Below are 13,485 nucleotides of genomic sequence, written 5' to 3' on the forward strand. Positions count from 1 at the left end.
ACACCCTACCCCCTTTATCTAAATAACCTCCCTGCTGATGACGGCGGGTCAGGAGCCTGGCCCACCATGAAGAGAGTGCTCTGTGACCTCAGCATCCACCAGTAAGCTAGTTGGAAAGAGAGGTCTTTTAGCCAAGAAGTCACAGGCGGTGCCATCCTAGTCTTATGCCACGTCCATGCGAAGGATCAGACAGTGTTGTTGTTTACCAAAAGCAAGGCAACCAGCAATTCCACCTTAGATTATACTACAAACGGAGAGTTTGTGACAATGCCTTACAAATTTGTGTATTTCTCCTTCTGTCCACGGCACTAGAGTTCATGTGCTTAAGGACGAAGAAACACAACGTTCAAGGGGCTCTCCAAAGTTGTACCTTTCTAGTATGGAGGCAGCAGCTCTCCTATGGCCTTGCTCCTCATTAGGCGGTTTGTGGGCTACACCGAAGCAACCTTACCAGAGGAATGCCTGCCTCATATGGCAGATGATGGGTGCCATTGATATTTCTGCTGCTTCGATTTCTTTTGGATAGTTTTTAGATGTTTATTTCTGTCTGGATCTCTGTTGGTTATTCGTTTGGTTATTCGTCCAGCTCATGGCTGGAATATAGCAATTGAAGGATATTACTTGTTCAAAAAGAACAGGAGGAACAGAAAGGGAGGTGGGGTTGCACTGTATGTGGAAAATACATATCTCTGCACAGAAATACAGGAGGAGGAGCTTGGTAGCCCCACCGAGAGCATCTGGATCAAAATAAATGGGGCAAAGAATAAAAGGAGCCTGGTGATCGGAGTCTACTACCAGCCACCCAGTCAAGGAGAAGACGAGGATGAAACGTTTGAAAAGCAAATCACCAAAGTTTTAAGGAAGCTTGATGTAGTAGTAATGGGGGACTTCAATTTCCCCAATATTTGCTGGGAGACAAATTCTGCAAAATATGGCCCCTCCAGGAAATTCCTGACTTGTGTGGCGGATAACTTCCTCCTACAGAAAGTAGATGAAGGAACTAGAGGATCGGCTATCCTTGACTTGATCCTAACCAACAGAGATGACTTAGTGGATAAAGTAGCAGATACAGGAACTCTGGGGGAAAACGACCATGTTATACTTGAGTTCTTGGTTCTAAGGGAAGCAAAAGCCAATTGTAGCCAAACGTGTACCCTGGATTTTAGGAAAGCCGATTTTAATAAACTCTGAACAATGATCAGTAAGGTCCCATGGCAAGCGACACTAACGAGAACAGGAGTCCAAGATGGGTGGGAGTATTTTAAAAAGGAAATTCTCAAGGCACAATTACAAACAATTCCAACAAGAAGAAAAGGTGGAAGACAACAGAAAAAGCCAATGTGTCTCCACAAAAAGCTTAGAGATGACCTGAAAACAAAAAAGCACACATATAGGAAGTGGAAAGAAAGCCAAGCAACAAAGGCAGAGTCCAGGCAGGTAGCACAGAATTGCAGGGATGGCGTCAGGAAGGCTAAAGCTGAGAACGAGCTGAGGTTAGCAAGGGATGCTAAAAGCAATAAAAGGCTTTCTTCAGATACGTGCATAGTAAAAGACAGAGGAAAGAAATGGTGGTTCACCTCTTAAATAAGGATGGCAAAATGATAACAGATGACAAAGAAAAGGCAGAGGTGCTCAATTCCTACTTTGGCTCAGTCTTCTCCCAAAAGAGGGTCTATGACCCCCCTGGCAAAGGCGAAGTACAGGCTGAAGGGGCAGGATTGCAGCTTGAGATCGATAGGCATACGGTCGAGGAACACCTAATTACTTTGAATGAGTTCAAATCTCCAGGGCCAGATGAACTGCATCCTAGAGTCATAAAGGAACTGGCAGAAGAACTCTCAGAACCACTGTCTATTCTCTTTGAGAAATCATGGAGGACGGGGGAAGTGCCAGATGACTGGAGGAGGGCTAATGTGGTCCCTATCTTCAAAAAGGGTAAAAAGGGGGAATCTGGGAACTACAGACCAGTCAGTCTGACATCAATCCCTGGGAGAATTCTGGAGCAGATGATCAAGCAATCCATCTGTAAGCACCTTGAAAACAATGCCGTGATTACTCGAAGCCAACATGGATTTGTCAAAAACAAGTCCTGTCAGACGAATTTCATCTCATTTTTTGTTCAAGTAACCTACCTCCCTTGTGGACTGCGGGAATGCTGTAGACATCATATACCTTGACTTCAGCAAAACTTTCGACAAAGTGCCCCATGATCTCCTGGTGAGCAAACTAGCTCAAAGTGGGCTAGATGGAACAATGATCCGGTGGATCCACAGTTGGCTACAGAATCGGACTCAAAGGGTGCTTATCAATGGGAACTTCTCAAACTGGGGAGAGGTAACGAGTGGGGTACTGCAGAGCTCAGTCCTGGGCCCAGTGCTCTTCGACACTTTTATTAATGACTTGGAGGAGGAGGTGCAGGGAATGCTGATCAAATTTGCAGAGGACACAAAATTGGGAGGGATAGCTAATACTTTGGAAGACAGAAACACAATTCAAAGTGATCTGGATAGGCTGGAGCGCTGGGCAGAAAACAACAGAATGACATTTAATAGGGACAAATGCCAAGTTCTGCACCTAGGAAGAAGAAACCAAATGCACAGTTACAAGATGGGGAATACATGGCTCAACAACACTACAAGCAAGAAGGATCTTGGAATTGTTGTTGATCTCAAGCTGAATATGAGCCAACAATGTGATGTGGCTACAAAAAAGGCAAATGCTCTTTTGGGCTGCATTAATAGAAGCATAGCTTCCAAAGCCTGGGATGTACTAGTTCCACTCTACTCAGCACTGGTGAGGCCTCAGCTGGAGTACTGTGTCCAGTTCTGGGCACCACACTTTAAGAAGGATGCAGACAAGCTGGAGAGGGTTCAGAGGAGGGCAACAAAGATGATCAGAGGACTGGAAACAAAGGAGGAGAGACTGAAAGAACTGGGCACGTTTAGCCTGGAGAAGAGAAGACTGAGGGGAGATATGATAGCACTCTTCAAGTACTTGAAAGGCTGTCCCAGAGAGGAAGGCCAGGATCTCTTCTCGATCATCCCAGAATGCAAGACACGGAATCACGGGCTCAAGTGACAGGAAGCCAGATTCCAGCTGAACCTCAGGAAAAACCTCCAGACTGTTAGAGCAATATGACAATGGAACCAATTACCTGGGGAGGCGGTGGGCTCTCCCACGCTGGAGGCGTTCAAGACGAGGCTGGACAGCCATCTGTCAGGGATGCTCTGACTTGCATTCCTGCATTGAGCAGGGGGGTGGACATGATGGTCTTGAAGGCCCCTTCCAGCCCTACTATTCTATGATTCTATGATTCTGTGATATTTCTGCTGCTTCAATTTCTTTTGGATAGTTTTTAGATGTTTATTTCTGTCTGAATCTGTTGGGTATTCGTTTGCTTATGTTTTCTACCCGCTGCTCTGATCTTTCTGTTTTAATACATTTGCTTAACATTTTATTGTTTGTTGTTTGTTTTGTGTTCAATTGATGTTAGCTGTTTTGGACATCTCTGTCTGAAAGGGAGTGGGGCACAAATCATACCATAAATAAATGAAGTAAGGGTCGCAGAGTGGGAGATACACAGATTCGAGTTGTGGGGTGCAATCTGCCAGGAAGGTGTCCCTGCTGAATAAACAGGAACTGCACAAGCGTATGGTAGCAATGGCACCTGGGCTGGGTTTGCGGGGAGGCCCTTTCAGCTGACAGTGTCCAGAACAAGAGTCTTTGTGTGCTGAAGGAATGTGGTAAAACTAGAAAGGAGAGGGAAGAGTGACATGCCACAGTAGCAAAGGGAAAGGACATTCCCTGAAACGTGGGAGCTCGTGACCCTTGCAACAGCGCATGATGACTCTGTGTAAGAGTTCCACAAACAAACTTTTGTCCCACAAAGGTGACAGAAAAACCAGTTCCATAAACATCCCAGCTCTAAAGATATGCTACAGGCAGCTGATTGCTGTGGGAATCTGGACGTGACCCTTGAGTGGAGGTCTGAGGGCATGGCTCACACACCGGCTTGGCTTCAAGCTAAAGGGTTGCCAGGGAAGAGCCCTTGTTTTCCCACAGTTAGATTTAGAGACTTCAAAAACAGGCCACTCTGAGTGTGGTCAGGTTGGAAAATGAAGGACGTTCCAAAGTCAATTCAAACTGCACAGATCATACTTTGATCAAAGTAACGTAAGAATGAATAATAAGTTTCAAGAAATGCAAAAGTAATGTACAAATGAAAAATATCATAGGAACATAGAAAGCTGCCTTATACTGTCTCAGACCATCAGTCTATGTAGCCCAGTACTGTTGACACTGACTGGCAGCAGCAGCTCTCCAGGGTTTCAGGCAGGATTCTTCCCTAGTTCTACCTGGAGAAGCTGGGGATCGAACCTGGGACCTTCTGAGTGCAAAGCAGGGGCCCAACCACTGAGCTTTGGCCCCTCCCCAAAACTTCAACAAATGGAAATAATAATTCATTTTAAAAGGAGTTTCCTGCATATACTCTTGCTTAGGGCTGCATACTTAAATGGATTAAACAGACAAATTAATAAACTGTCAAAACTTGATCAACTAAAAAGGTGCCTTGATTAAAAGTAGATTAAAACAGATATTATTTTAAATACAAGGGCTTATAAAGACTGCAGATGGCAAGCACCATCTTAGAAGAGGCATCCCCTTGGAGCATCTCCACACCAGCCTAAAATCCCGCATTTAAAACGGGGCTTTCTGCTTCTGTTTTAAATGCAGGATCACCTCCTTCTCTCCCTTTATCTGAGTCTTCCATACGTTTCATTGGTCCAGCTCCTCTTCTTGCGGCTTTTCCTTTTTCATGGAGGGAACTCAAGAGAAACGCAAGCAGGGTAATTTGATAGCTCATTATCTCAGATCTACTTAAAAACAGTATAAAGGTCATTTAGGGCAGGAGACACCCTGGAGGTTCATGATGTCATCTAAAGGGCCTGCAAACTTCCATGAGTGAGCAATCTCGATCTCATGATAAAAGCTAGATGTGAAGAAGACCTTAGTCTCTGTTTCCCATAGGAGGGAATGCCTCTTCTGACATATTTGTTATTACACACATATGCATAATCTAGAAACAAAACCTAAAAACACCTTTTGCATCACACTTATAGCTGTTTTTACTCATATGCAAATTAATCAATTCATTAACCAATTAAAAGTATTGCAATTGATCAATTAAGATTTCTTTAATTGGGTGATGCACAGCTTTCTGCTGAACACATAGCTCTTTGAAGCAGGATGCTCAATGCACACCTGGATCTCCAGACTGGGATTCCCCTTCCCCCAACAAGCTGTGCAAATGAGGTCAGAGAAAGCTGCTCTTAACCCGCATGGACGATCAACCCTCACTGGATCAGGGTGATTACCTGTATTTTCCGAAACGATGAACCATGAATCTTGCAGGGGGAGGGGTGGAAAAGTTAATGAAAGCCAAATGCCTGCACTTCATAGCCAATTTTGCACTGGGTTCTGCACATATAAGATCAAATGGCTTCTGACAAAAACAACCCATTTCCCAACCTAACAAACATTCATTTTTGCCATCCTCATGCACTGACAATCAAGTGCACAGCCAAACTGTGGAATTCACTACCAGAAGCTGTAGCGATGGCCACTAATTTGGATGGCTTTAAAAAGGGGATTGGAGGAGAAGGCTATCAATGGCTACTAGTCCTGATGGCTATATGCTACCTCCAGGATCAGAGGCAGTGAGCCTATGTACACCAGTTGCTGGGGAACATGGGTGGGAGGGTGCTGTTGCGCTCGTGTCCTGCTTGTAAGTTTCCCAGAGGTAGCTGATTAGCCACTGTGCAAACCAAATGCTGGATGAAATAGGCCTTTAGTCAGATTCCGCAGGGCTCAAGTTCTTATGTTCTTAACTGAAACTAGTTTGCTTGAAGGGGGTCAAAACATGAAGGACCTAACAGCCAAGGGTCATCAGACAAGATGAAAAAATCTAACTTGTCCAATGCGTGTTGGCTTTAGAGGCCGTTGCTTGCCACAGAAAGCTGCCTTATGCCAGGTCTGGCTATTTGCCCATCTAGTCCAGCATTATCTACTCTCGCTGGCAGCAGCTGTCTGCCAGGGCAAAGAGCTTCCCATCACTTGCTACCTGATCCTTTTCACTGGAGATGCCAGGGACAGAACCTGAGGCCTTTCGCATGCAAAGCAGGTGTTCTATGACTAAGCTGTGGCTCCTCCCATGGACAACAATAACAGTGACACTGGTGACAAACTAATCTACTGGATTCCTGACTGCAAACATCAGGGCACCAGAAGTGACACATACAAATGTGTGTTAAAACCCCCACTGCTGTTTCTTGATAAGCCATTTCAGGAGGGGATAATTCTCAGTGGAGAAGCAGTGGCTAACGCCCGTTATGACAGTAAATATAGGAGGGGGGAAGCAGCTTGGGAGAGGGGTGAGTTGCAGCAGAAAAGCACCAGGCAGAGAAGGCTGAGTACGCAGCCCTTCTCACACCTTTCTACTGAATATTGTCTCTGAATATTGTCTCCTCCTCAGTCAGCAATGATCAGATGCAGCCACCATCAGGGTTTTAATTCCTGTGTTGCCATCAGGGCCGCAATCAACCCACTGAACTCAAACAGTTATTCTTGAAAACACATGTATTTTCTTCCCTTTGCAAAATGGTAAAGGTAACAGAGCACAAACTGCAGATTGCAAGCCAAGACTTACATGCTGCTTAGTGTGCATGTATGGATTGAAGGCAAAAGGAGAAGGGGACGGCAGAGGATGAGATGGCTAGATAGCATCACCGATGCAACAGATATGGACTTGAGCACGCTCCGGGAGAGAGCGCAGGACAAGAAAGCCTGGCGTGCCGTGGTCCATGGGGTCACGAAGAGTCGGACACGACTGAACGACTGAACAACAACAAATTGTACTGCTGCTGGTCCTGGCTTAGGGTGCAATCCTATGGATGTATAGGCAGAAAAAAGTCCTAGTTGTAGGACTTTTACCAGTCTAAACAGGCATAGGATTGCGCCTTTACTAAGTTAAGGTTGTGTATAATGTATGCAGCTACCTGAACACAAGGCCAGTGAACTGTGGAGTCCCTTGTTCTAATTCTTACTGTTTGTGGCATGTGACTTGGGGCAGCCTCACAAATCACTCTCATGTCCAGATGCAATTGTATTCTTCAAATGACAGCAGACACATGCAGAACATGAATTCCAGTGCAGGATCTTGGAGCCTTGGATTAAAGTTTGGAAGGTAATATTTCATCTGGGGCCCTCCTAGGGCCATTCTGTCTCCAGAGGGTTTTTTGATACAAAAAAAGATTAGCTGTCACTTTTCTGCCATGCATTTTGCACAAACCACACATTGCCTCTTTGCTCTTTTTACAACAAAAACAAAACAAAGGAATAACCTTGACACACTTCAGGCAAAAATAGTTGTGTGCACCAAAAACATTGAAGTCAAAACATCCAGTTAAGTCCGTGCTGTTGCAATATGCTATTTTTGAAAGTTATTTGTTTTATTGCAGTTATATCCCACTTTTCCTCCAAGGAGCTCAGGGCAATATACTTCCCCACTCCCCATTTTATCTCCGCAGTGGGGAAGGTTAGGCTGAGAGGTAGGCAGTGATTGGCCAAGCTCACCCAGTGAGCTCCATGGTTGAGTGGGGATTTGAACGTTGGTCTAGACATGATCAAAACATACAATGCTTGTCTGATCTCGGAAGCTAAGTGGGGTCAGCCCTGGTGAGTCCTTGGATGGGAGACCGCCTGGGAATCAGGCTTCCTGCACTGATTGGGTTGGGCTCGATGGTCTTGTGGGCCCCTTCCAGCCCTATGAGTCTATGATTCCCATGATTAACTCTCACGACTTCCCTGAAGGTTCCTGGGAAATGGTAGTTTGGGGAGGGAGGGTGCTTGTGATTTTCTGTTAAGAGATCCTGAGCCCCATTCACAGAACTATAAAATGGCTTTTAAAGCACAGCCCGGTTCACATATAATGCTATCTGATCAGGGGCAGGGGGTGTTAACCTAATAGTTTGTTGCCCTATCCAGGGCTTGTCTGGCAGATGATTGAACAAGCTGTGGCTTGTTTTCTTAATCCCTGAGTTGTTTGTCCTCCTTTGCCTGCTCCCTCCCTGTATCCTAAGTGCCTTGGTAGCCCTGCAGTATTGGCATGTACAGCAGCTGGCTTTAAAAAAAACCATTCTTGCCTTCCACCTCTGGGTTGTTGTGGTGAACAAACTATGGTTTGTTAGCACAGTCATGGTCACCCATCACAAAAACCCAGACTTCAACAACCCATACCATGGGTTAGCGTTATATGGGAGCCAGGCCTATGTCTATATAATTTCCACCTCAAAACAACCCCGAGAGGCAGGTTAAACTGAAGAAAAGCGAGTTCTCAACAGTCATCAGATGAGCTTCATAGCAACTCAGTGAGGGCTGAAATTTAGTTTCCAATCTCCACATCCAACACGGTCGCAACGGCATCATGCCAACAGATCTCCAAACAGATACAGCCCTTTCATTCATGCAACACTGCTAATTAATGCACTTGGCAATCTAATGATTGATTTGGTGTGTTTTTTTCCAATGGATGTTTAAATAACAATATTGCAACAGTGCGTTATTTATTTAAGTACTCTTGTAACACTTTTCAAGTTCAGTTTTCAAACTGCTCTACCTCCCCACCCACATCAGAATTAAAAACAACCTAATCACAACACGCCAAACGTAATTAAAAAGAAGCAATACAAATAAAACTGCCTTCAAAACCACAGATTGAAAACGGCTGACCAGAAAGAACATTTATGCAGCAACTACCAAAAGCACAATGAAAAAAAAAGTCTTAACTAGCTTGTCTCTGGAAAGTCAACCGGGGAAGGGGTCTTATGGGCCTTGCATAGGAATTCATTCCAGAGTTCGAGAATAAAATAATTATAAATACAGTTCTGGAGATGAAACTGAAAAGGCCCTGCAGCTCCTAGATGCCAGCCTGACCTCCCATGTGAGACAGAACTCTGAGAGAAAGAAACAAATGATGTTGTGAACCACTTTGAGGACTTTTTTTTTTTTAAGCCAGTAGTTTAAATAAAATAAAAATAAATAAAAGTACACCTCCTGCAAAATGCTTTTAGTCTGAAGGCTGGAGGGAAAGTACTAGAAGGAAGTTTGGGGTGAAAAAGTCAAAGTGCAAGACTGACCAAATGCAATCACATGAAAAATGTCAAAATTCGCAGACTTACAACCTATGATCAAACCAAATTATGGCAAGCCACAAGGAGAGATGGGGGGGGGGGACCTGGGTAGCGCAATGTCAGAGGTGCCTGGAGACCGTGGGTTAAGGACAGGGAAGCATATCAACGTGACTTTGGCACGCGTGCTGCAGCAGCAGGATACGCACAAACACAAACACGTGCACAAGGTTTGGGCCCAATCCCTTCTAAAAGCAAACCCCTTCTTCCAAAGAGAGTCTCAGATCTATATGCTTCATGGGAAAAAAGAATGGTTATTCCTTGCCCCAGCTTTCCAACCAGATCTGAGAATTCTTGGCTCTTCAGGGTTCCTCCTCACCATCTTATTGAATGGTCCATCCTCCTTTCCCCCTCATTCTGCTGCTGGAAACTTCTTGACTATCATCTTCCTTTCTTCTCGGAAGCAACAATCCTCCCTGTCTTCCCTTTGGAATGGGAGGTGGGTGGGTGGATTGGGGTGTTAACATAAGAACATAAGGAGAGCCCCAAAGCTGGATCAGACCAGGGTCCATCTAGTCCAGCATTCTGTTCACACAGTGGCCAACCGGCTGCCCATGGGAAACCCACACCCAGAACATGAGTGCAACAACATCCTCCTGCCCATGTTCCCCAGCAACTGGTCTATACAGGCATTCTGCCTCTGATACTGAAGGTAGCACATAGCCATCAGGACTAGTAGCCATTGACAGCCTTCTCCTCCAGGAATTTGTCCAACCGCCTTTTAAAGCCATCCAAATTGGTGGCCATCACTGCATCCTGTGGTAGCAAATTCCATAGTTTGACCATGCACTGTGTGAAGAAGTCCCTCCTTTTATTTGTCCTGAATCTCCCACCAGTCAGCTTCATGGGAGGACCCCACTGGATTCTAGTATTATGAGAGAGGGAGAAAAATTTCTCTACATCATACATAATTTTGTACACCTCTATCATGTCTCCCCTCACTCACTTTCTCCAAGCTAAACAATCCCAGCTGTTGTAACCTTTCCTGATAGGGGAGTTGCCCCAGCCCCTTGATATAGGGCAGTGGCAGCTAGTCGTGATATTGTGCCAAAAATAGGAGTAGCATGAACTCTGAAATCTGGCCATGATGCTGGCCTCTACTGTTTTCATGGTGGCTTGGTCTTCAACAGTTGGGAAGATGGAGTTATAAACTGGTGATGGCCAGCTGGTGACCTCGGAGCATCCTGATTTCACCATTGCATGAAGGCTGCATGTTCGGAAAATTTGTCTCCCAGTTTTTCTCTCTGGCCAAGTGCCTTTTGTTGGCCAGCAATCAGGGCTCACTAACAGCATAAGAAGAGCCCTGCTGGATCAGACCAAGGGTCCCTCTAGTCCAGCATTCTATTCACACAGTAGCCAACCAGCTGTTGACCAGGAAGCTACAAGCAGGAGACAAGCAGAACAGCACCCTCCCACCCATGCTCCCCAGCAACTGGGGTACATAGGCTCACTGCCTCTGGTACTGGAGGTAGTACATAGCCATCTAGACTAGTAGCCATTGATAGTCTTTTCCTCCAGGATTTGTCTAAACCCACTAAATCCCTCAAGCCCCTGTAAGGAAGGAAGAACACCTGATATGAAGGGCCGCTCCTCCCATGCTATTCTCATGCATTCAGATCTTCAGAGGAGGCCTTTCTCCGAATACCATCACTGGGGGATATACATTATGTATCCGCGAAGGAGTAGGCCTTCTCTGTGGTGGTGCCCAATCCTTTGGAATGCCTTCCAAAGGAGATCTGACTGACGCCAACTTTGTTTTCTTTTTGGCACCAAGTTAAACTATTTCTTTTTGCCAAGGCACATTAACATCTGATTATGTTAGAATGTTAATTTTTTAAAAATTAAATGTACGTTATTTTAAATTGCATTTATTTTGGGGGGTTGCTGGTTGCAGAGTTATTGTTGTCTAATTTGCTTTTAGCGTGTAATTGTATGGTTTCAATACTGGATTTGTTGCCTGTTTTTAGTATTGTGTACAATGGCTTCCCTGGAGCTGCTGTTTAGATAACAAAAAGCAAGGATGTTAATTACATTAATTGCATTGGCCCTCAGCTGTGGGGACCCCAGAAGATGGCATACGTTTAGTATGAAGGGGCTACAGTTTTGTTTTGCTTTTTTAGAAACCACTGCTGTACTTACTGAGTAAGGACTAGCATTCTCCCCAAGAGGTGTGAAGTTTTTCCTGACCAAGACTGAATGTTTCTCAAGCAGAGAGGTGATGAGAGGGATGCTCTTTCTCTGAAATGATGTGAACAGGGAGGCAGGCCCTTTGCTGACATCATTTGTTTGGGGGCCGAGTCGAGTCGTGGAGAAGCAAAAGCTGCCAGGGTGGAAAGGCAGTAACTCATTAGCAGCAGCAGTTTGTGAAAGTGTCACTCATTTCTAAGCCAGCTGAGTTGAAGGAAGGGTAGCCAATCCTGTGTGGATTTCAGGGAAGCCAAAACGCTTTTCTTCAGATGACATTGGCGAGGTCCAGTGCAGCTATTGCAGCTGCTCTCTTGTTTCTCTTCCTCAAGGCTCACCTTTCCATGCAAGCGCCTGTGAACGGTAATGGATTTTCAGCTTTCTTTCATGTTGGTGTTCCTAGAGCATCTGTAATGCATGCTGCAGTTGGGAAGCTAACCTCTAATTCAGTTCTCACAGACTGCATTTTTTTGTGTTGCATTCCATAACAATTTCACCCTACCTTTTATGTCTGTCATACACACACACACACACCCCTCCCTCCATGTGTGTGTGTATACCTGCCAGCTGAGAATAACACTCCATGCATTGGATGAAGTGGACTCTAACCCACCAGAGCTGTTGCCATAATACATTTCTTAGGGGGCTTCCAGATGGAGAGCTCCTAGTGCTAGCAGTCAGAAGGCATTGTGCAGGGGTTCTGCCTTTTTCTCCTTAACAGATTTCCTGCGTTAAGGGAAAAGATGGAAAAGTGGGAGGGAGACACAGGAGGGATACCAACAGAAGACGCCATCATCTGGACCTCCCATAAACTTCTATGAATGAGGCAGGGTGACGGCACTCTAAAAACCTGGTCTCGAAGTACCCTTTGTATTTAAAGCGCTAAGGGACTCTGTTGCTTTTATGGGAATAGACTAATGCCCCCCTCCCGCCCGCCCACCTCTGGAAGGTAGTAGATGTCTCAGTGGGCATTCTGAGGTGTGCTCGTGTTTGTTCGTTTGTTTGCTGGCAGTGCACAAATGCTTGTAGTGACTCCTTAAGAAACACTTGTAAAGCATATATTCCCGGAGAAAGAGAGGGTGACGTATAGCTCCAATAGCTTAGACCACACACTCCATTGAAGCTGTACAAATAATAGTATACAGCACTTTTGCTGCTGCTTCTTTTTTTAAGTATTTCACATGTAATCCTTACAACAGTCCTATCAAGTTAGCTAGTAATAATGTGTCCATTCTGCAGACCTATGGCTGCCTAGGGAGTCCCTGGCATTTCCAGTTACAATGATCAGGTAGCAGGTGATGCAAAGGGGCCCTGAAGAGTCACAGCTGCTCAAGGTACACAATGCTGGTCTTGACAGACACATGATTTGGAGCGCAGGCATTCTGTCTCACAGCCCATAGCCACAACACTGAATTAAATTGACTACTTAGCTGGCTTGCAGACAGAGCTGGAAAGCTTGGTTGCTTTGTCAGTCCACTGTGTTTCTAGAGCTACACCCTTCTCAGTCCACTTCAGTCATTAGGGGAGGAAGTAGTTGACTATACCTACAGACATATAGGCCACATAAGAACATTTCAGGCTTTTCCAATGATTAAAAAATATAATAATATGGATTCCCCCCTAGAGCATATCACCAGTGCAAATGGAATCTTACCAGCTGTGGCAAGTTTAATGGCAAACTGCACAACACCCTTTCCTCACAGATTTAACTGCTATCCCCCTGGGGGAAGGGATAGGACTAAGGAGACACAGGTTCAAATCCCTGCTCAGCCATGAAGCTTGCAGAGTGATCTTTGGCCAGTCAGTATCTCACAGCCTGCTTTGCAGGGTTGTTGTGAGGATAAAATGTGGGGTGAGAGAACTATGTATATCAGCCTTCCCCAACCTGGTGACTTCCAGACATATCAGACCACAACTGTCATCTCTCCCAGCCAGCAGGCCACTGGCAGTGCTGGTTGGGGACAATGGAAGTTGTAGTCCAACATCTCTCGACAGCACCAGATTGGGGAAGGCTGCTGTCCTGTTCACTGTCGTGAAGAAAGGTATGATAGAAATT

The 13,485-nt window shown here is 45.3% G+C and overlaps 1 protein-coding gene across 1 annotated transcript in view; it reads left to right on the forward strand.

The window, feature by feature from the left end:
* The first annotated feature begins 8,400 nt into the window (after positions 1–8,400).
* Positions 8,401–13,485, forward strand: part of CA12 (carbonic anhydrase 12) — a 41,672-nt gene continuing 36,587 nt past the window's right edge. The window contains exon 1 of the mRNA XM_084816662.1: positions 8,401–11,792. Within this exon, the coding sequence (XP_084672788.1) occupies positions 11,702–11,792 (91 nt within the window). The 5' untranslated portion in view covers positions 8,401–11,701. The remainder of the gene's footprint in view (positions 11,793–13,485) is intronic.

Source organism: Heloderma suspectum, chromosome 11, assembly GCF_057233095.1.
Source record: "Heloderma suspectum isolate Gila_16-S chromosome 11, 16-S_ref, whole genome shotgun sequence".
NCBI classification, from domain to species: Eukaryota; Metazoa; Chordata; class Lepidosauria; order Squamata; family Helodermatidae; genus Heloderma; species Heloderma suspectum.